We start from the raw sequence: 21,491 nt of genomic DNA, 5'->3' as shown, positions 1-21,491 counted from the left end.
AAAGACAAAAAATATGAATCAGATAAAAAAAAAGGCAGAGCATGAACCCTAATACTTTCTATTTTTCTTTGTGTGCGATTGAATAATTGCAATTTTCTAATGTTCGGTTATTATTAGTTATTATTGCTATTTTGAATTGAATTGTTAGTGAAGCAGGCTTATAACTGGAGCGTCGGTGGTTTGAATCCTCAGACTGGCAGGGAAAATCTGGGTAGGTTAAAAAAATGAGAAGCACTCTGCCCTCGCTCAGAAACTACTGCTGCAGTGCCTTTGAGCAAGGCACTCCGCCTCCAACTGGCAGCTGCTCAGTGGCCAACAGCTCCAAGGTGTGTACTGCTGTAACCAGAGGTGGAAAGAGTGCTAGAATGTTCTACTCCAGTAGAAGTACTGTTACTCTGCTGATATTTTACTTCAGTAAAAGTAAAAGTACTGGTGTAAAGTGTCTCATTTAAAATGTCCTCAGAGTAAAAGTTACTGAGTTACATTTTAGAAAAGAGAACTTGTTAGCTGTGATCTTTTCCACATGATTCTTAAAGGATGAGAGGACAGAGTTCAAACTAGATTCTCTTAATTGGAAAATTTGGAAATTACAAAATAAAATGCACAAAGAAAGTAATGCCAGATTACTCTTCTCACTGTGAATCGCTGCACAACTGGCCAATTTATGATTGTCCAGTTTCTGTTGCTGATGCTGATGTGATTTAAATTGTAGGTAAGTACAATACTTCATTAAAAATGTAGTTAAGTAAAAGTAAAATTACTGACATTAAAAAATACTCAAAAATGTACAAGTACACAAAAAAAGCTACTCAATTACAGTAACAAGAGAAAATGTAATTAGTTACTTGCACCCTTGCCTGTAACTGTATGAAAGCTGAAACAGAGTTTGTGTGCTCAGGCAACTAAAAAACTTTCCAGAATAAATGAAGAGTAAAAAAACACTTTGCATGTAGCGGTCATGTGGCAGACAGGTAAACTATTCCTGGAGCGAAGAGTTCGCCCTCATATCACATACCGATCTTTTGTGTTACAAGTTATACAGCCAGGCAGCTGTCATGTGAACCGCTGAAGGGTTCAATTCCAAAATAAAAACAACAATAATCATTTCAAGGCACTCAATGATGCTTGAAATAAGAATAGGCTATCCACCATTTGAAATTCCTGAATTTCCTCAAGGGGATTAATAAAGTGCTATCTTATCTTATCTTATCTTATCTTAAAAAGTCCAAAATAAAACACATTAAAGGATAAGGCTGGTGTTTTTAATGCATTGCTTACCGTCAACAATTCCTATGAAAATAACAAAATCAGCAATGATTTTTTTTTAGCAACAAGTCTCGTCCATGTAGCCGGTGCCCAATGCAGCCTCATGTCCCAGCAGCCATAGAACTCCACTGTATTAAAAAAAAACGATTAAAAACACGTCAAAGAGCCATGCCGTTGCTCTGGGCAACATATTTCATCATCACGATGCACCGGGCCAGCCGACTTTTTCCTCAAACAACTTAACTACTAAGTTAGTAACTACTAACCGGAGTAGAGCAAACACATTGTTGATTTTGTTATTTTCATAGGATTTGTTGACGGTAAGCAATGCATTAAAAAACACCGGCCTTGTCCTTTAAGGTACTTTTTAGAGGACAGTAGATCACAAAAGTCCTTGATTGACACACTGATAACACTTGGACAATGAATCAATAACCTCAGGCAACAATTTTTTTTAATGAAAATGGATAGATAGCATTTTGGAACAGAACTCTTCATTTAATCATTTGTAGATTGTATACTGACACAGTGTTCAACCTTAACTGATTGTATTATTATTATTATTTTTAGTATTTTTATTATTACTGTTATCTTTTTTCTTCTTTTTCTTTCTGCATATGTATAAATGTAGATCTGTAGGCATGTGTATATTTTGCGTTTGTGTGTTTCTTTGTATGTATGTAATGCATGCATGTTCATTTGCATAATAAAAAAATAAAACAAATATGGGCCTGAGTCATTGATGTGGCTGTGAAAAAAAATAAAAAAAATAAAATAAAATACGCATTAATCCGCAATAGGAACATCTTCCTAATACTGAGCTCCTGTCCTCATCTTTTGCGTACTCCACTTCGAAATTTGAAGATACTGAATACAAACTCTGTGTTTCCTTAGTCCTTTTAGGGGAATTTCCTTTTCTCTTGCCACTCTGCATAGACAGGCTGTTCCCCTTATTGGCTTCAGTGGAAAATTTCAGTGTTAAATGGGACAGTAAAATCTCAGAGGACCCTTCCCTTTTTGTGCGTTATTTAAGCAAAGTACTCCAAACTGGTCTGACTGCTTCTCTGCTGTTTTCTGAGCCAACTGTGGTTATCGGTCATCGGGCTTCATTGTTGAAGATCAGATCCAAACAAAAATCACGTGTCACTGCTGCTGGACAATGTTAGGCCCCACCTGGCTCATCAATGACCTTCCTGTGAACTTTTTATTCCCTCTCTCCATCTTTTCTCTGTATTCTGATGACACCCTTAAGGTATCCAAAGGTACCGATACATTTCAGTAAACTAACTACGTAAAGTAGTTCCTGATTACCAGGCAGGTCAGATAACGATACCTTTGTAGCGTCTCCTTATCAGCGGGCAAACCTCCATCCCAACATAATTACTACATCTGACGGCACAATAGAAGACAAAAATTTTAATTGGTACTTGGGAGTGTAGTGCGTTATTTCATTACACAAATCACATATCACAAAATAGCGATAGTAGACACTTTCTCTCACTGTGAACATTTTTGGGAGTCAAACTGGGAGTCAATATGGCGACATCAACAGAACAGTGACGTCACTGCTGTATATTTATTGTCATTGGCGATTACAGAGAATATGACTCTGGTTGTACCATCTTACTTGCGATATGCATGTTACTATCCTTTGTATGTGACTTGTACAATCTACTGTCAATTATATGTCTTTCACTGTCCTTACGCGCTGTAGTTAGGGTCCTGTCGTCCCTCTGCCATGTGTGTCACTCATTCTCCGGCATTTTCAACTGTTCAGCGATGGAGGACGGTGTTACGAGTGAAACAATCAGAAAGGAAATGCAGTTACGAAGGCTAAAATGCCTTGTTCTAAAGCCAAAAACGTAAATGACAAAGCAGTACACCTATTATTATACCAATATTTAGTATGATGATATATTACCTCTTCACTTTCGTTTCGACATTTCTGTTGGATCTCTGCAAAGTTACAAGGAAAAAATAAAATGGTTCCAGTTCCTGTAGCTAACCATGATGGATCTTTCGGCTTCTTTGCTGTAATTTCCCTTCTCTGGTATTCATACCAGAAAAGAACACTAGGCTTTCCAAACATGAGGAACTGGCTATCAGATGTCAACATCCGTCTCCTGATAGCCATAAAAACGTGCTTTTTGGGGTTGTTACCCGTAGATTAGGAAATGGAGACGCTTTCCCACAAGGCAAACCACAACTAATCATGTGATATTTTAGACAGGTTGTTGATGTGGTTACGCACTGCTGTGAGGAGAATGTCACTAATTCAGTCATCAAGCCTGTTCACACTGCTGAGGCCAAATTCAATGTTTTTATTTTCTCCACAAACATGTTGTTATTGTTTGTCAGTCTCAAGTCAAGTCCCAAGTCTAAATGTAGATTACCAAGTCAAGTCCAAGTCAAGTCCAAGTCATTAATGTCAAGTCTCAAGTCTAAATGTAGAACAGCAAGTCAAGTCAGAACAAATCAAGTCCAGTATCAATTTAATATCTTAAAGAAAACTAAATATCTAGGAATTTTCAATGCAATATGGTTTTAATAGGAAAAAAAACTTGGTAAGAGCATCACTTTAGAAACCATTTCAAGTCATCAAAGTACAAGTCAAAGTCAAGTGCCAAGTCAGCAGAACCCAAGTCAAGTCAAGTCTTCTCTTCATGCATCAAGTCAAGTCTCAAGCAATCAAAACTGTGACTTGAGTCTGACTCGAGTCCAAGTCATGTGACTCGAGTCCCCACCTCTGCTCTGCATTGATTTCCACCAAGACAAATGACTGTATACTATCAACGTTCCCATCACATGGAAAATTGCTGCATACCAGTTTACTTCCTTGTTCATTGTTTGATCCCAAACTAAAGGCGTTTTTTCTTCCGTGTGTGTGTGTTAGACACAGATAAAAAGAGATAGGAAGAGAGAGAGAGACTGTCAGAGAGGGTGTGTGTGTGTAAGTGCCAGCATAAATCTACTGTCTGTGTGTAGAGAGACTACTACATTCACTATGTCTCTCTCTCCACTGCTGCTGCTGCTGCTGCTGGTCTGCAGCTCCCACGCTAGTCACTTCTATGGGACGGTGATGACTTTTATCCCCAAAAACAACAGTGCAGATGGATCTGTCCAGGTAGGTAAAATTATAACTGAAGAGCTTCATTCCAAACTGAGATATACACCATTTGAAAATAATTATAATAATTGTAACACATAGTCTTACAAAATGATTGACTGAAAACAAAATATGGTGGGGGGTTTTTCAAGAATGGAAGGAAATGTTTTCACAGACTGGTCTTCACTTTTGGGATACAGAAACAATTAAGAGTTTTATTCCAAAATGAAATATCTGCCATTTGAAATAATAATATTAATACACAGACTCTTATAAAATGAAACAAATTATGTTTTTGTTTTTCTTGAAGGAGAATTGTGTTATGTGTTTAAATGAAATAAATGAGTTTTATTCTAAAATTAAATATTCACCATTAGAAAAAAGTGGCACCGACAGTTACAGAATGAATAATAGCACAAAATAAAGATAAATTCTGTGATTTTTTTTTTAAAGGATAATTAGCAGCTTATGTTCTTTGTTGACAAAATGAGAATATTTCTACAGACTACACTCTTATGTTTTATAAATATTGAATAATGAATTTCCGGTAATATTCCCCCCCCCCCCCAACAAAAACATTGATTCATAGTGTTTTGGAAAAGAATGTTTCATGAGGTGTTTGTTTTACAAAGTAGTAATTTTTCCTCTTTTATATATTTTTTTATTTAATTGCATTTTATCACTGGTTTCATCACTTCACCTTTATGTTTTATCACTGTGCAAATTAACTAAACACTAAACAGTCTGTAAAACCTACAATTACATTTTATTTTTCTTTACGCATTTTATTCATTCATTTAATAGTTCAATAATGTATATATTTTATTATTATTATTTTTTCTTCATCTTCAAGGCAGTAATGTATCCCAGAGTTTCCTTAACATTGATTAGGTGTGGTGGGTCTCCCTGCTTTAAAGAGCTGCTGACACTAAAATAATTTCATCAGTCTGTGTTTCAGTGGAGAGTTTTAGTGTCCCATGATGCTCTGAATGCTGTTTCAGAGGCTTTCCCACCCTGACAAGAATACAATTCTGAATACTTAAAAATTTTCAGCATGAAACCGGAAAGATATTGAACATTGGCACAAATATCCTCCATCAGCAGCGTCAATACAAAAACATCACCATCGGTATCGGTCGAACCCTAATTCATACTGTTCAACGCGTTTTAACTGCATCAAAGTGACATCTATTCCCAAACTAACATCCTGAACAACTACCATCATAAATTATGTTATTAATAAGAATGATTCTTAATGTAATAATATCATATTATTGTAATATTGCAGGTGGTCCTTCGCTACAAGCTTAACTTTCACTCATGCACACAAGAGGACACGTGGGTCTGTATCAGCGGGGACTGTGGGACTGTTGAGAGTTTAACGCTGAACATCGTGGATCAGGAGAGCAGTGGGGAATGGTGCCAGAGGGAAGGAGTCATGTTTCGGCAGATTTCCACCAACGCTCCGTTTCAGCTGCGGTGAGTACACCAAAAAAAATCAGCTTTGCAAGTAATTTTGACAGCTTAACTGACAGCAAAGTAATTTGTACCCATCTGGTTTTCCACGGAGGGTAAAACAAACTAGAGTTTCTTCTCACTCCTGCCGGTGAAAACCTTGTATCTCCAAAATGTCAACGGTTCAGGAACTAATAAAAATAATCTTGTTTTTAACTTGACGGCCATGCATTTTTGAGTTTATCCAAATGCCTTTGAAAGGGTTTCATCAGCCCAAGCGTTGAAGAAATTTCTCATCCTATAGAGGAACAATTCAATTCAATTCAATTAAAACATGCAAAGCCCCAGAATTGGAGTTACAAGGTTTTCATCCGTCAGCGACAAAATACTACTTTGATCTGGTCTTCCTATATTATACAATATTGTGAAATATGGTTGATAAATAGTTTGGGCCACTGCCATCATGTTTAGAGATGAGATATGTTTGGTCCCTAAGATAATGAAGCAATTATCCCATCATGCTTAGCGTGTGACGTCCCTCCAGTAGAGTTCAGACACTTGTAGAATTGATGCCAAGGAGCGTTGAAGCTGTTCTGGTGGCTCCTGGTGGACTAACACCTTATTTACACACTTAATGTTGGTGTTTCCTATATCTTGGAAGTTACCTGTACATACACACCTATATAAATAGGTACATACAGTACATTCGTACACACACTTCTGAGCAACACAATAACCTCATCTCCCATGAACTTCCACCAAAGGTTGAATAGCGGCAACTGGGTAAGTAATGAAAATGGCATCGCTGCCTGGAGAGCCTTGACTCTGGTGGACCTGAGGAACCGGTCCGACACCGGCCAAGCCAACAGATCACCTCAGACCACCATCCTGCCGGCCCTGCGGTGAGCCTCTTCACCACTCTGTTGTTTTTGTTCTGTGTGAGGCGATTGGCACCAAAGATCCAGTTTTTCAGAGTTAGCTAACTGGCAAACTTCAATGGCAAAGAGAAATCTGGTCAAAATATAAATAAATATATTATATAAAATACAACATAAATGGTAATGACTTTTTATTTTTTATTTTATTCATTCATAACTATGGCATTCATGATCTTGGCAGGTCAGCCGGGTTGCAGGACTAACTAAAAACTAAACACCAGTGCATGTATTTTTGCATGGGTTCACCTCAGTGGGAATTGCTCACATCTCAGACAGAATATTGGTCCTGAATGCTTCCCTGCTGGGATGTTTTTAGACATTGCTTCCCAATAAATTCAAAGTGATTTTAGCTTGAAAGGTAACTTATTAGGTCACTGCTGACTCACAGAAGCTGTTATGATCTCTCTCTCTCTCTCTCTCTCTCTCTCTCTCTCTCTCAGAGTTCCTTCAAACTGTCAGCGAGAGATCAACCTGTTGGCGTTCGACCCTGATGGAGACCGGGTTGAATGCAGATATGGAAATACACAATCGGAGTGTAACCCTTGCACACCGCCGTCTGTTCTGAGCTTATCAACAGTGAGTAGCCGCTCATAACCAAATAGAAATAGATCAGTCCCACCAGGATTTTGCAGAGTTTTTTTGTGATTATTGCGGCCAAAAATGCTTGATTTTGCTGCTGCTTTTCTCAAAAATTGCGATACAATTTGCAAGGTTTTATGTACTCTTTTTGCGGTAAAATTGCGGGAATTGGGAAAAATGGCAAGCAAAGGAAAACTTTTTTTTTTTCTCTCACTCACTCACTCACTCACTCACTCACACACAGCCTCCCCCTATTCTCTCCCACTCTCCGTTTAAGCTATTAACTCGAATTTGAATTTCGAAGAGCTTGAATTTTGCAGTTTGTAAGATTAGCAGATTTTGGAAGATTGGTGGATTTTCTATTTGACAGAATTCGGAATGTTAAATGGAAAATGTTTTGTTCCAAAATATCCACCATTCTTACAAAATTATGTTTCAGACATTAACTCTTCATTTACATAAAACAAATGCAGCAATATTGAGTTAGGTTGGACTTGTCTCCTTTCTTTTCTTTTGCAGTCTTGTGTTTTGTCATTTTCCGCCACCAGCAGGAGTAATGAAGGCTCGTACGTGGTTCAGCTGGTGATGGAGGACTTTCCCAACCAGAATATTGTACTCACCCAAACCGATGGTTCTGAGACGGGGAGAAGTACTAACGAAGCTCTCAGCAGTCTACCTGTCCAGTTTGTTGTAAAGGGTAGGAGATCTCTCGTCACCTTTTTTCAGACTGAAGTTTTAGCTATACAAACAAACAAACATTTCTCAGAGGCAGAGCTGCTTTGGAGATAGACATAATCTCATCGATTGAGTTGAACCCAATGGGCGGAGCCAAACAACTACAGTTTTTCAGAGCCAAGTTAGCTAATTGACAAACTGGCAATGACGGAAATCTGGTCAAAATAGATATAAAAAATACGAATGACAGTAACTTCCTTTTTTCATTCATTCATGATAATGGCATTCATGATGTTGGAAGGTCAGCAGGCTAGCTAGCTACAGGCTAGTATGGCTAGTTTGAACTTGGAAGGTCAGCTAGGCTAACTAGCTAACCTAGATAACTTAGTATGGATAGATTGCATTGTTTCAGTTCGTAGCAACAGCGCTAGGCTTCATAATATTAGTTTCCTCCTCTCTTACCTCTTGTCTTTTCACTGGACTTCAGTCTAATGCTACTTAGCCAGAAAAACTGTGGTTCTCTGAGAAATGTTTGAATAACAAGCTCCAGTCTGGAGTTTGTAGTGTTTGTCGCTCGAACAGCCACACAATATTGCTGTTATTCATAAAAGCTGTAGGTCTGATGCACGCATAATCAATAGTAGACCAACTTGTTTCAAGTTTTTTATTCTTCTTCTTATTTATGTAATCATTTGGCACATAGAAGATGTTTCGCATTGCTGCATCGTGAAGATATTCTGCATTACTGGGCCGAATCAGAGGAAGCAGCATTGTGAAACGTGCGATTCACAGACTACTGCACTTAAAAATCTAGCAGTCCATGGTGGAAACTTACTAAAGAAATTTTGAGAACAAAAAGCAAAGGGATTTTTTATAAACCCCGTGAGGTAGGCGCTGTATCAGAACCTGATTTGATCCAGAAGCTTCTTGCTGCAGGATTGTGTAGACACTGAAATTACACAAGGTTACACTAAAACTGTATTTTTCTTTATTGTTCCAGTGGACGCTCCAGTGCCATCCTGTACAGAGGGACACTATCTGCCCAGGTTCCTGCCTCCAACCCCAGCCAACAGAGCTCAGCTGTACACTCCTGTCCGTCAGACCTTGTCAATCACCATCAACGCAGAGGCAAATAACGCCATGTGAGTAAAAAGCAAGCAAACAAAAAAGCATTCAGATATTAAAATACCATAGATCCCCTGTGTACCCCTCTGAGATGCTGGTTAGAGAAGGAATAATTATCAATTTAAAGACACAAGTATTTCAACAGGTGCACAAGGAATTTCACCTGATTAATTTGTACTGATAAATGCCAAGACAATCACACAATACAGGTTTGACGCAGGTGCAGCAAAGTGTAACAAAACCTAACATATAGTGCAGACAAGATATACTGACAAGTAGATGCAGAAGTATGCATTCAAAGCCAAAAAACATGACAACATGAAACTTGTCCAATCGTGCTGATAATCAATTTCATTAGATTTTAACGTTTTCATGCCAAAAAATCATATGGATTCAGTATTTCCCACAGATTTTTATTCTTGCCACTCTGGTGAAATTCCTTTAGGGTTAGCAGGGTGACTCACCCCACCCATTAAATGGTAAGGGGAAATTGGGGATAGATTACTACCTGTAAATGAATAAAAAAAAAAATTAAATGAATAAATAAAATGCGCAATGAAAATCAAATGTCATTGTAGGTTTTATAGATTACTTGTATGTAGCTGTGGTTAAGAAGGAATTCTGCTTGGCAACTAAAGTGATTCTGATTCCTAGAGTATCATGCCAATCTTCCTCGGCACATCCAAGATGGCTATGGATTTACACTGGGGGACGCCGGGGACATGTGCCCATCACTTTTTGAACTGTCTTGATTCTGAACTGATTCTGTCCCCACCATTTTTTTTAAACCTCCTTTAAGCGATGCAATCGGCCGTCTCACAAACGGCCTCTCAGCAAATGCAAAGGAACCCTCAGCGATGTTTGTTGTTAGATATGCAGTAGAGGGAACCTGTTAAGAGATGACAAAACTTTTCTATTTATTTTGCGGGCTGTGCATTCCATAGTGGCAAAAATGGCACAAAATAAATGTATTCCTTAAAAGTCAGAATTCCCATTATCTAAAAGTACAGCTAAGCAAAATTGTTTGGATCCAAATTTTTGGCTGCGACCAGCTGCTAGTGCAAATCACTCTGTCGGTCATTTGGCCCAAATATTTCAAGAAAGTTGGATGCAGACAGATTGCTGTGTCACTTTGAGTTTAGCTTGGCTGGTAAAGCAGGTTTGCCATGCCAGAGATCCCAGGCTCTAATCCCCAGTGAGTCAATTTAGTGCTAAACTGGTCGCACCTTATCACACATTACGTGCTTGTTCATTGGTAAAAGAAAGCAACGCATTTGACATAAAAAATCAATCATACAACTATCATGAGGAACAAAAGAAAGCTGAGTCAGAAGCCATTTGTCCATTTGTGGGCGGAAACTCAGAACAATGGTGTGTTCACCACAATCTTTTGGGTAATGCTGATTCAACTCAACATGCCCTCCTTTCTGTTTGTTAAAGTGTTTCAGAGCTTTTGTTCAGCGGGCCACACAACACAGAAAACCCGACTGGATCAGTAGCAGGACAGTTCATCCTGACTTGGACACCGTCCGAGCAGGAAGATGGAGAAAGCCATCCCATCTGCTTTGTGGTCCAGGCAGTTAACAAGTCAGTCTCTTGTTACTTCATTGTATTAACCTAAGCATTAACCTATCGAAAAGTATTCCAAGTACATAGTAACACTGTAGTATTATATATATGTAAGTATTTCAGGAAAATCTCCCTCATAAGGTTTTTCGAGAGGGTAATATCACAATGCAATTACAGACTGTACAATGTAACTATTTGCACTTGTGTTGTGTATGGCACAGTATAAAGTCATTAACCCATGCTAACCCATTTGAAGAGTACATGATGAAATAAAAAAAAATGTTTCCTAACACTACAAAACCAAACCCCTTAATTTTATCCCTGAACTGTCCTTGATTTCTCCATTTCATAAACATTAATTATCCGTTAAAAATAACATAGCTTTAAAAAAGTAAGGTTAGTATCATGGGTTGATTCACAGAGACACTAGTAATTAAGGGATTTTTCATGCCTTTTGTGCAGGGTTACAGGGTTATTAAGTGGAAATTAATGACAAAGTTCCTCCCTGAATTTTTCATTTAATTAGAAAGTAAGGAGTCAAGATTAAGGGGGTGTTTAAAGAGGTTTCGATGGGATCTCCTCCATTACTAACTCCCTTAATTAAGTTTAAGGGGATTTTGCATGAATTAAGGGGTTAATTCATGTAAATTAATGAAAATGTAAGGTTATTTTAAGGGATTACTGCTTCATAGTAAATCATCTAATTTCTCCAAAGATGTACATCACATTTTGTAACAAAGCTATTGATTTATTTCCTCAGCCGTCAGCCTAACCCAATAAAGTATCACTCGGCGCTACGATGTGTGATTGTACGCGTTGGAAATGGTGAGTAGAGTCAGTTACTCATTTCTCCAAATTTCAAAATCCTTTGCTGATTTCCTGGTTTGATAGAGTTAATGTGAAATGTTTTTGTAACTTATTTTTACAGAACCAACATTACCTGGAATGGACATAGATTCGAACACCCAACTGACAACGGGAATAACAACTTCAGCTGTCCCTCCTACAACTACAACACTGCTCATTACAACTACAACCAACACACCAGCTACGGTCACTACCACACAAAGTACAACCAGCACTCCCTCTACAATTACACAAGTAATCACAACAACCACGACTACACCAACTGCAGCAACTACCGTACAAGATTCAACCTCCACTCTCCCTACAACTACACCACTAACTACAACCACGACTACACCAACTGCAGCAACTACCATACAAAATTCAACCTCCACTCTCCCCACAACTACACCACTAACTACAACCAGGACTACACCAACTGCAGCAACTACCATACAAGATTCAACCTCCACTCTCCCTACAACTACACCACTAACTACAACCAGGACTACACCAACTGCAGCAACTACCATACAAGATTCAACCTCCACTCTCTCTACAACTACACCACTAACTACAACCACGACTACACCAACTGCAGCAACTACCATACAAGATTCAACCTCCACTCTCTCTACAACTACACCACTAACTACAACCACGACTGCACCAACTGCAGCAAACACCATACAAGATTCAACCTCCACTCTCCCTACAACTACACCACTAACTACAACCACGACTACACCAACTGCAGCAACTACCGGACAAAATTCAACCTCCACTCTCTCTACAACTACACCACTAACTACAACCACGACTACACCAACTGCAGCAACTACCATACAAGATTCAACCTCCACTCTCTCTACAACTACACCACTAACTACAACCACGACTACACCAACTGCAGCAACTACCGGACAAAATTCAACCTCCACTCTCTCTACAACTACACCACTAACTACAACCACGACTACACCAACTGCAGCAACTACCGGACAAGATTCAACCTCCACTCTCCCCACAACTACACCACTAACTACTACACCACTAACTACAACCACGACTACACCAACTGCAGCAACTACCGGACAAAATTCAACCTCCACTCTCTCTACAACTACACCACTAACTACAACCACGACTACACCAACTGCAGCAACTACCGGACAAAATTCAACCTCCACTCTCCCCACAACTACACCACTAACTACTACACCACTAACTACAACCACGACTACACCAACTGCAGCAACTACCGGACAAAATTCAACCTCCACTCTCTCTACAACTACACCACTAACTACAACCACGACTACACCAACTGCAGCAACTACCGGACAAAATTCAACCTCCACTCTCCCCACAACTACACCACTAACTACTACACCACTAACTACAACCACGACTACACCAACTGCAGCAACTACCGGACAAAATTCAACCTCCACTCTCTCTACAACTACACCACTAACTACAACCACGACTACACCAACTGCAGCAACTACCGGACAAGATTCAACCTCCACTCTCCCCACAACTACACCACTAACTACTACACCACTAACTACAACCACGACTACACCAACTGCAGCAACTACCGGACAAAATTCAACCTCCACTCTCTCTACAACTACACCACTAACTACAACCACGACTACACCAACTGCAGCAACTACCGGACAAAATTCAACCTCCACTCTCCCCACAACTACACCACTAACTACTACACCACTAACTACAACCACGACTACACCAACTGCAGCAACTACCGGACAAAATTCAACCTCCACTCTCTCTACAACTACACCACTAACTACAACCACGACTACACCAACTGCAGCAACTACCATACAAGGTTCAACCTCCACTCTCCCTACAACTACACCACTAACTACAACCACGACTACACCAACTGCAGCAACTAACGGACAAGATTCAACCTCCACTCTCCCTACAACTACACCACTAACTACAACCACGACTACACCAACTGCAGCAACTACCGGACAAAATTCGACCTCCACTCTCCCCACAACTACACCACTAACTACAACCACGACTACACCAACTACCATACAAGATTCAACCTCCACTCTCTCTGCAACTACACCACTAACTATAACCACGACTACACCAACTGCAGCAACTACCATACAAGATTCAACCTCCACTCTCCCCACAACTACACCACTAACTACAACCACGACTACACCAACTGCAGCAAATACCGGACAAAATTCGACCTCCACTCTCCCCACAACTACACCACTAACTACAACCACGACTACACCAACTGCAGCAACTACCATACAAGATTCAACCTCCACTCTCCCCACAACTACACCACTAACTACTACACCACTAACTACAACCACGACTACACCAACTGCAGCAACTACCGGACAAAATTCAACCTCCACTCTCTCTACAACTACACCACTAACTACAACCACGACTACACCAACTGCAGCAACTACCGGACAAAATTCAACCTCCACTCTCCCCACAACTACACCACTAACTACTACACCACTAACTACAACCACGACTACACCAACTGCAGCAACTACCGGACAAAATTCAACCTCCACTCTCTCTACAACTACACCACTAACTACAACCACGACTACACCAACTGCAGCAACTACCATACAAGGTTCAACCTCCACTCTCCCTACAACTACACCACTAACTACAACCACGACTACACCAACTGCAGCAACTAACGGACAAGATTCAACCTCCACTCTCCCTACAACTACACCACTAACTACAACCACGACTACACCAACTGCAGCAACTACCGGACAAAATTCAACCTCCACTCTCCCCACAACTACACCACTAACTACAACCACGACTACACCAACTACCATACAAGATTCAACCTCCACTCTCTCTGCAACTACACCACTAACTATAACCACGACTACACCAACTGCAGCAACTACCATACAAGATTCAACCTCCACTCTCCCCACAACTACACCACTAACTACAACCACGACTACACCAACTGCAGCAAATACCGGACAAAATTCGACCTCCACTCTCCCCACAACTACACCACTAACTACAACCACGACTACACCAACTGCAGCAACTACCATACAAGATTCAACCTCCACTCTCCCTACAGCTACACCACTAACTACAACCACGACTACACCAACTGCAGCAACTACCATACAAGATTCAACCTCCACTCTCTCTACAAGTACACCACTAACTACAACCATGACTACACCAACTGCAGCCAACACACCAACAACAGTAACTACCACACACAGTACAACTACCATTCCCCCTTCAACTACTACACCATCAATCGCAACCTCAACACCTGCAGCCACAACTTCACCGACTACAGCTTCCACGCCACCTGTAACCGAAATCTCAAACACGACAAGTACCGAAAGTCCTGGGCCTCGTGAGTATGACACAATAACTAAGCTGTCAGGCAGAAATGCACCGGAAGCGTCACACGTGCGCTTTTTCCAAATGCGTCAATGGATTTCAGCAAATCTCTTGTCTGAAATGCCGCCATAGAAGCATCAAATTAGCAGCGTGCATTATGTGATGCCTGTCATCTATCGCTTCTGGTGCATTTGGGCCCTAAGATTGTTTGACTGTAAAATATGCAGAGCTTCACTACAAACTGAGATATTTGTCATATTTTTGAAAAGTATGACTGCTACTTTGACCAAATAGCTACTGACTGCAAACCAAATGCAAAAATACAGCAAAGTAATCTTTTCCACTATGGTTCGGACCAAAGAAAACAAACTGTAGATGTGATTGCCCCCTAACTTCCCAGCCACAAACAAAATTTTCCAGCATTTGGCTGGTTTCTGGTGATAATTTCCCACCCTGAACTCTGTCTGTATTCTATTACTCAGTTTCAGCACTTTCTATTGTGTAATAATAAGAATCTATTGTTATAAGCTTTCTTTCTTTCTGCATTGTAATGACGAGTCACTGTTTCTCCAGGTTATGTTTTAGGTCTGAATGTGAGACTTTCCTCTGAGACTCCACTGTCTGAAGACAACATCAGGAATGAAGTCCTACAACAGGTCTGTCATGTCTCATCAAATCAAAAGACAATTTACTAATGACCCATGTAACATAATGCTTAGTCAGATAACTGCACCCTCCAACTTGGATACACTTGAATAAGCATAGTTCCAGTTAAGGATACTTCCTGATGTGAGGTTTCCATGTGAAACTGGAATGCGGAATTAGTGCTGGGGAGACTGTTCTTCTTTTAACTATCTTGATTCTTTCGGATTATCTGATGGTAGAGAATCGATTATGGACCAGTCCTGTTGATTCACCTTTGTTAAAATTACAGTTTCGTAAGGCAAAAGCACTTCGGGCTACACTCGCAAATGAACCGCTGAACAAACTGAGTGAATCAATCATGAATCACCTACACACCTAAACAGTTTGTTTGGTCCGATACAGAAACTGAGCTACTAACCCTAGCAACTGAACAGCTGAATCAGCTGAATTAATCACACACTTGCGCTAAGGAAGTAATATGCTGTTTGGGTGTCACATAATCATCAAAATGAATGAAGGAACAAGGAAGTTGTTAATGGTTAAGCCCAGTTTTGGAGAGCAGCCATGTAGCATTGAAGTCTTTGCCAGGATAGGCAGAGACTTATACAAATTAAGACTAAACCGCACACCCCTCACAACGCTTTTTGCAAATATTCACCAAAAAACATTTCAAACCTTGTTTTGTTTTACCCAGATCCTGATAGAAAAAGAAAATGCTGAGTTTCAGTAACTCTCCCTTCATAAGAATTGCACACGTCATTGATATAAAATACAAACCTCCCTATGTACAGCTAACACAAACAAACCTGGGCAAGTATGCAGTCAATATTGTAAAGTATAACAGCCTGTCACAGAGAGTTTGGAAAGTGGTTAGCAGTCGTTACCAGGGACATACCGCCATGTTGGAAGAGTGACAACAAAAGCAAGTCCTGTCCCGTTCATAGTAATAGTTAAACACCCTAACACCCACAGAAATAAGGCATTTTCTCTGATATGGGAGGAACTGTGCATTCCCTCTATGAGCAACATGATCAACAAGTCACCAGAAGTCAAGTCACTTGAGCGACCAGGGAAACTCTTGGGAAGAACGTTCTCCACAAGCACATAAGTATCGACTTGCCGTTCTTGGTTTTGATAATCAGCCCAGATTTCTGCGCTTCCTTCCTTGAATACTGGAGATTCACCAAATAGGCAAGTGACACTTTGCTGAACATCTACTTTTTGTCACCTGATAGTTGAGTATCAACACTGGACTGTCCAAATAAAGTGTTACCAAAAAACAAAATTGTATATTAAATGAATAATAATATTGGCCCAATCCATCTAACCCAAGGATCAAGATCCATTCAAAGTCAAAATGTTAGCTGGTAATGTTTTGTACGAGCGCAGTACTGAAAAGTTACGCATCTCGTCCCTGAGCGAAATGTGACGAAAATAACAAATCTTTTAAAGTGTGTGTCCATTGTGACGACCCTCCCACTCTCCTGGCTCTGTGTGTCTTGCAGGAGCCTGGGGGGTGGGGTCATCGTTGAGGCTGATTGGTGTACTCCTTGGGCTTAAAAAGCCTTCAGACATCAGTGTCTCTCTCCCTCCTCACCTATGCACACCTTTTGTTCTGTTCTTTTAGTTTGTGTTTGTTTTCCCCTAGAATTTAGTTAATAAATTGTTTTAACTTTTACTTTGACGTATGGCTTCCTCATTGTTACTTCCTTGAGCCGGGTTGTAACACCATGTCTGTCTGTCTCAGTTCAGTTTGCCTTAAGAAATCTAGTCCTGCCACTTCAGATACCTCAGGTAACAGCTGTCATATCTCAATGCCACCCTTTCTTTTCTTTTCCAGCTTAAAGATGAACTGGTCAGACAAGGGCTGCCAGCAGACATCACTCTACGCCTCGTACGCATTAAGTAGGAAGTGGAAAACGACGCCTACAGCGCTGCCTGCTGGCCACATCGCACTTTACTGATCCATTTAGGGAAATTTTCTTTTCATTTGCCTCCCTGCATTCCAGAGGTCAGCTGCTTTCACATTACTGTTTAATATGGTTTTTTTTAATGTATTTTGAATTATTATTTTTTTAATTGAATTACTTTAATGAGGACAAGGACAGAGGGAAGAAGCGGTTTTTGGGTCTGATATGAACATAAAGCTGCTCTTGGGAGGGACAGGTAGATTCAAACTGATACTAGAAAACTTTGGATCCTTGACTTGCTAGTAAAAGATTGAAGATAATATAAATTCTAGTAAGCAGGGCCAATATTTTATCATCGTCATGACCCTGATGAAGACTATTAGCTCGACATTATTTGTAGTTGTCTTGCAGCCCATGCAATAAAGGCTTTTTGTCTCTTTTGACTTAAGACACAGTGCCTTGTTTTTTTTGGATCACTGCTTTTAATATATTTTTTTTTACTAGCAAGTGAAGCAAGTTTTTCTAGTATTAATTTCATGACTTTGCCACAACAGTCATTTTTGAAAAGATAAGGGTGCAAATTAAAATTTACTTCAATTAAGCCTTATAAAAATTAACTTTATTGATCCTTAAGAAGACATGGCATCATTGTAGCAGCAAAGAATAGGACAGATAATAGAATAAATAAAAAATATAAAGATAGACATTGGTTTTCATCATGCTAATCCTGTTGGTTAGAAATAATTCTTGATATGTTGACTGTTGACAGACTTGAATATTTACAGATTTATAGATATTTCTAGTTTGCAGATTTACAAAGCACATTTGCAAATGTGCACCTTTCAGCATTTCGCTGGATAGAAATTACTAAAACCAATGAAAGATTATTTTTATACTGAAATGGACTGAAATTTGAATGTATTTGAACGTACAATTTTATGTCAATGCCATGTTTTACTTCAGATCTTGTTGATTTTGTGGGACAAGTAATCCACAAGTAAATGAAAGCCATGAGATTACATTACTGACTAGGCCTGTACCAATATGAAAATTTCATAATACAATTATGTTGACCTAAATTATCTCAATACACAATACTATCTTGTGACTTTGTGGAGAAAGTTCTTCCCAAGTCGTCTTGGAGAGAACAATCTTCTCATTAAATTGAACAGAGGAGCTTCCTTAGAGTTTGAGATGGACTGTGCGCTTCACATCGCACACAATTAAGACACACAGCTGTTACTTTTCCATCTGTTTCATGTTGTTCTCGCAATGAATCTTGGGGCTTTCAGTTTGTTGTTTTTGTTCAAGTCACCATCTGATGCATCCTCAGCTGGCAAGTAAACTTCCGGGATGTTTTATCTGTCCTCTGTCCTCTAATTCTTTTGTTTTGGAATCATACTTCAATGGTTAGATATTACGTAACGTGTCATGGAGGAGACAAGAACCTACAAGAACACCTATTGATAAAGAGCTCAGGTGTGGCTCATTAACCGCCAGGGGAGGAACAAAAACCTTGAGGACCAGAATCGAGTACCTAGGGCTGCGGTCGAATAGTCAAAAAAATACGTCCTAACTCCTATTCCTAACCACTTTTCCTTGACCTCGTTGGAAAACGTCATGAGGTCAAGGAAAGATGTGAAGGAGAATTCATAAGGGCTTAGGAAAAGACAACCGCGGTGCTAAGAGAATCCGACTGCACTTACACTAGGCTACGTAATTATGCGACGGCGGATGTTAATGACGTGGGTCTGCCGTGGTGAAACTACAGTGTTCCAAAGATGGACTACTAAAAGCGCATCTTAAGATACTTCGCCCTGTGCGTTCTTACCGTGTTGTTTCATATAACCCGGTGAAAAATATTGCTTCATCACCAAGGTTGGAATTGAAATAAAAAAGGAATATAGGCTACCAGAAACTAAATGGTTGTCACATTGAGAATGGTTGCTCACGCTCACCCTCCTGTCCACTCATATTTATCGACATGAATCCCAATTAGTATGATTGTATGAAAATAATTGTTAAATTCATGCAAGATAGGCATAACATGTTAGTAAACACACAACTCAGTAAACACCTTGAAATGTTGACTTGATTGTGCTTTGAAGTTGTTATGGCTGATACAGGCCTTTATTAAGGCAAGGGTTTCAGCATCTGTGACTGAAGTAAAATTAATTAATGATATTCCTAAAGGCTGGCAATACAACAACGCTCAGAATGAAGAAATAACTAATGCAAACTGAGCATAGGTTACGCTACAACGTTAACTTCACTTTGATCATTTTACAACAGCAGTGTAACGTTCATAGTTCGCCTCTATGGGTTTAACATATTGTTGAAAGTTCAAAACATATAAGCATATTAGCAAGTTATGGCATAAGATGGAACATGCTTACTAAGAAACGGTAACTTGCATGATGATCTGCGTCCCTTGTCGGTCATGATCGTTTGTTTTCGTGAACGGCCGAATGGTGCGTCGCTTCAAATGTTGCTGCCGCACGGAATTGTGGGACGGCATTATCTCCTTTCGTTTCGTAAAGGATAGTCCAGTGTACCCTATGCTAAAGGAGCTAAGTAAGGAAGCATTGAAGCACCTTTCCTTAACATTTAGAGAATTCGAACAGCTCTTATCATGGCTGCCACTTAGATACTTCTGGGTCATTTCACTCAGGAACCTTCCTAAGCAAAAAAAAACAATTAGACCGCAGCCTAGGTCCTAAATCATCTTGATCCTGGTCCTCAGGACTCGGCCATGCTGGTTTTCATAGCTGTATAATCCAATAATAATAATACACCTGGGATGCAAGGTGAACGCAGTTAACTCCAATGACCTACCTGGCAGAACAGAAAGACTGCAGTACTCTGGGCTCCGAGGACCAGGATTGAGAACCACTGGACTCTAAAGGTTGGAGAAGCAGGCATGTGAAAGTTGCTAGTTTGAATTCCCAAATCTGCTTGGGGAAAGTGAATGAATATCACTCTTCTCGCCCCTAAAGAATAACTACTGGGACGCTCTTGAGCAAGGAATTTAACCCTCCAAGTTCCAGGTTTGTGACTGTATGAATGTGAAGCAGGACGATGCTGAAAAAGAGCAGACGAGTATTAGATAATTTGTTTTTATGTGACTGTTTGATCAGCAATTTACTGCTTTTATTGTTTTTTGGCTGCTGTTGTCATTGATTTTATGTATGCTGTGGACTTGTGTATTCATTTGTGTCTGTTTTTATTCACGTCAACTGCAAAAAGAATTTCCCCTTGGGGAGAATAAAGTTGAATTGAACTGAAATGACGTGCCCAGAAAACCTTCCCAGGGGAAAAAAGTAAAAGCACCAAAAAAGGAGAAGAACCAGTAAAGTTTAAGACATCTGTTTTACTTCCGGTTGACTGAGCCAGAGCAGCATCTCAATAGGAATAATACACAGGTCACGGTTTCAAGATAGTAACAATAAATAAACATCAGTCGGTTGTAAACTTGTTCATCATGAAGCCACATGATAATAAACTCTTTGTTGGTTTGTTCGCAGGGCATGAAACTAACTTCTTAAGTCAACCAGCCAAAGAATCAAGAGTTTCACCAGCCAAATGAATTTCTTAGCATCCGAAGTACAAAACATCAAGACCTCCTCCTGTGTCCATGATCCCTTATTAACCTCACCTGCTAAACCCACTTTTACCATGTAACGGTGATGAGGAGACGGGCTACAAGATTTTTAAGCCTTGAGATAAAAGGAATAGAACGTGTAACAGGGTTCAATATTAGGAAGGTCCTCTTAAACGGGTAATAAGTAAGGTATGGTTGTTTTTTGGTGATTATTTTGGGACAGTTTTTGCCTTTATTAGACAGTCAAAGGATCCAAACCTGCCTGAGACTTGTGTAGGAGGAGAGAAGGTCTGTCAATGTTGGTCGATAAATGCCCCTTTAATTGTTTGAACACTGACTTTGTTTGTACACAC

At 39.8% G+C, this 21,491-nt stretch overlaps 1 protein-coding gene across 2 annotated transcripts; it reads left to right on the top strand.

Moving 5' to 3' along the window:
- The first annotated feature begins 4,197 nt into the window (after positions 1–4,197).
- On the top strand, positions 4,198–11,945 carry LOC139914085 (uncharacterized). 2 transcript variants are annotated; one of them, XM_078291843.1, is made up of 9 exons: positions 4,198–4,390; positions 5,661–5,851; positions 6,592–6,729; positions 7,206–7,341; positions 7,864–8,041; positions 9,020–9,161; positions 10,585–10,731; positions 11,474–11,547; positions 11,708–11,945. In XM_078291843.1, exons 1-8 carry the CDS (start codon positions 4,271–4,273, stop codon positions 11,544–11,546), a joined length of 1,125 nt encoding a protein of 374 aa, XP_078147969.1. In that variant the 5' UTR covers positions 4,198–4,270; the 3' UTR covers position 11,547; positions 11,708–11,945. The 2 variants fall into 2 exon arrangements, with proteins under 2 accessions (XP_078147969.1, XP_078147970.1); XM_078291844.1 differs by lacking the exon at positions 7,206–7,341 and having other exon boundaries at positions 7,896–8,041.
- The last annotated feature ends 9,546 nt before the right edge of the window (positions 11,946–21,491 follow it).

Source organism: Centroberyx gerrardi, chromosome 23 (assembly GCF_048128805.1).
Source record: "Centroberyx gerrardi isolate f3 chromosome 23, fCenGer3.hap1.cur.20231027, whole genome shotgun sequence".
In the NCBI taxonomy this organism is placed as follows: Eukaryota; Metazoa; Chordata; class Actinopteri; order Beryciformes; family Berycidae; genus Centroberyx; species Centroberyx gerrardi.
The sequence above is the reverse complement of the archived record's forward strand: the minus strand, read 5'-3'. Positions and strand labels throughout refer to the sequence as shown.

Coding starts and splice junctions, on each gene's coding strand:
- LOC139914085 (XM_078291843.1), top strand. CDS start 4,271: ATGTCTCTCTCTCCACTGCTGCTGCTGCTGCTGCTGGTCTGCAGCTCC. Junction 7,342..7,863: donor CTGTTCTGAGCTTATCAACA/GTGAGTAGCCGC, acceptor TTTCTTTTGCAG/TCTTGTGTTTTGTCATTTTC. Junction 10,732..11,473: donor GTGGTCCAGGCAGTTAACAA/GTCAGTCTCTTG, acceptor TTATTTCCTCAG/CCGTCAGCCTAACCCAATAA.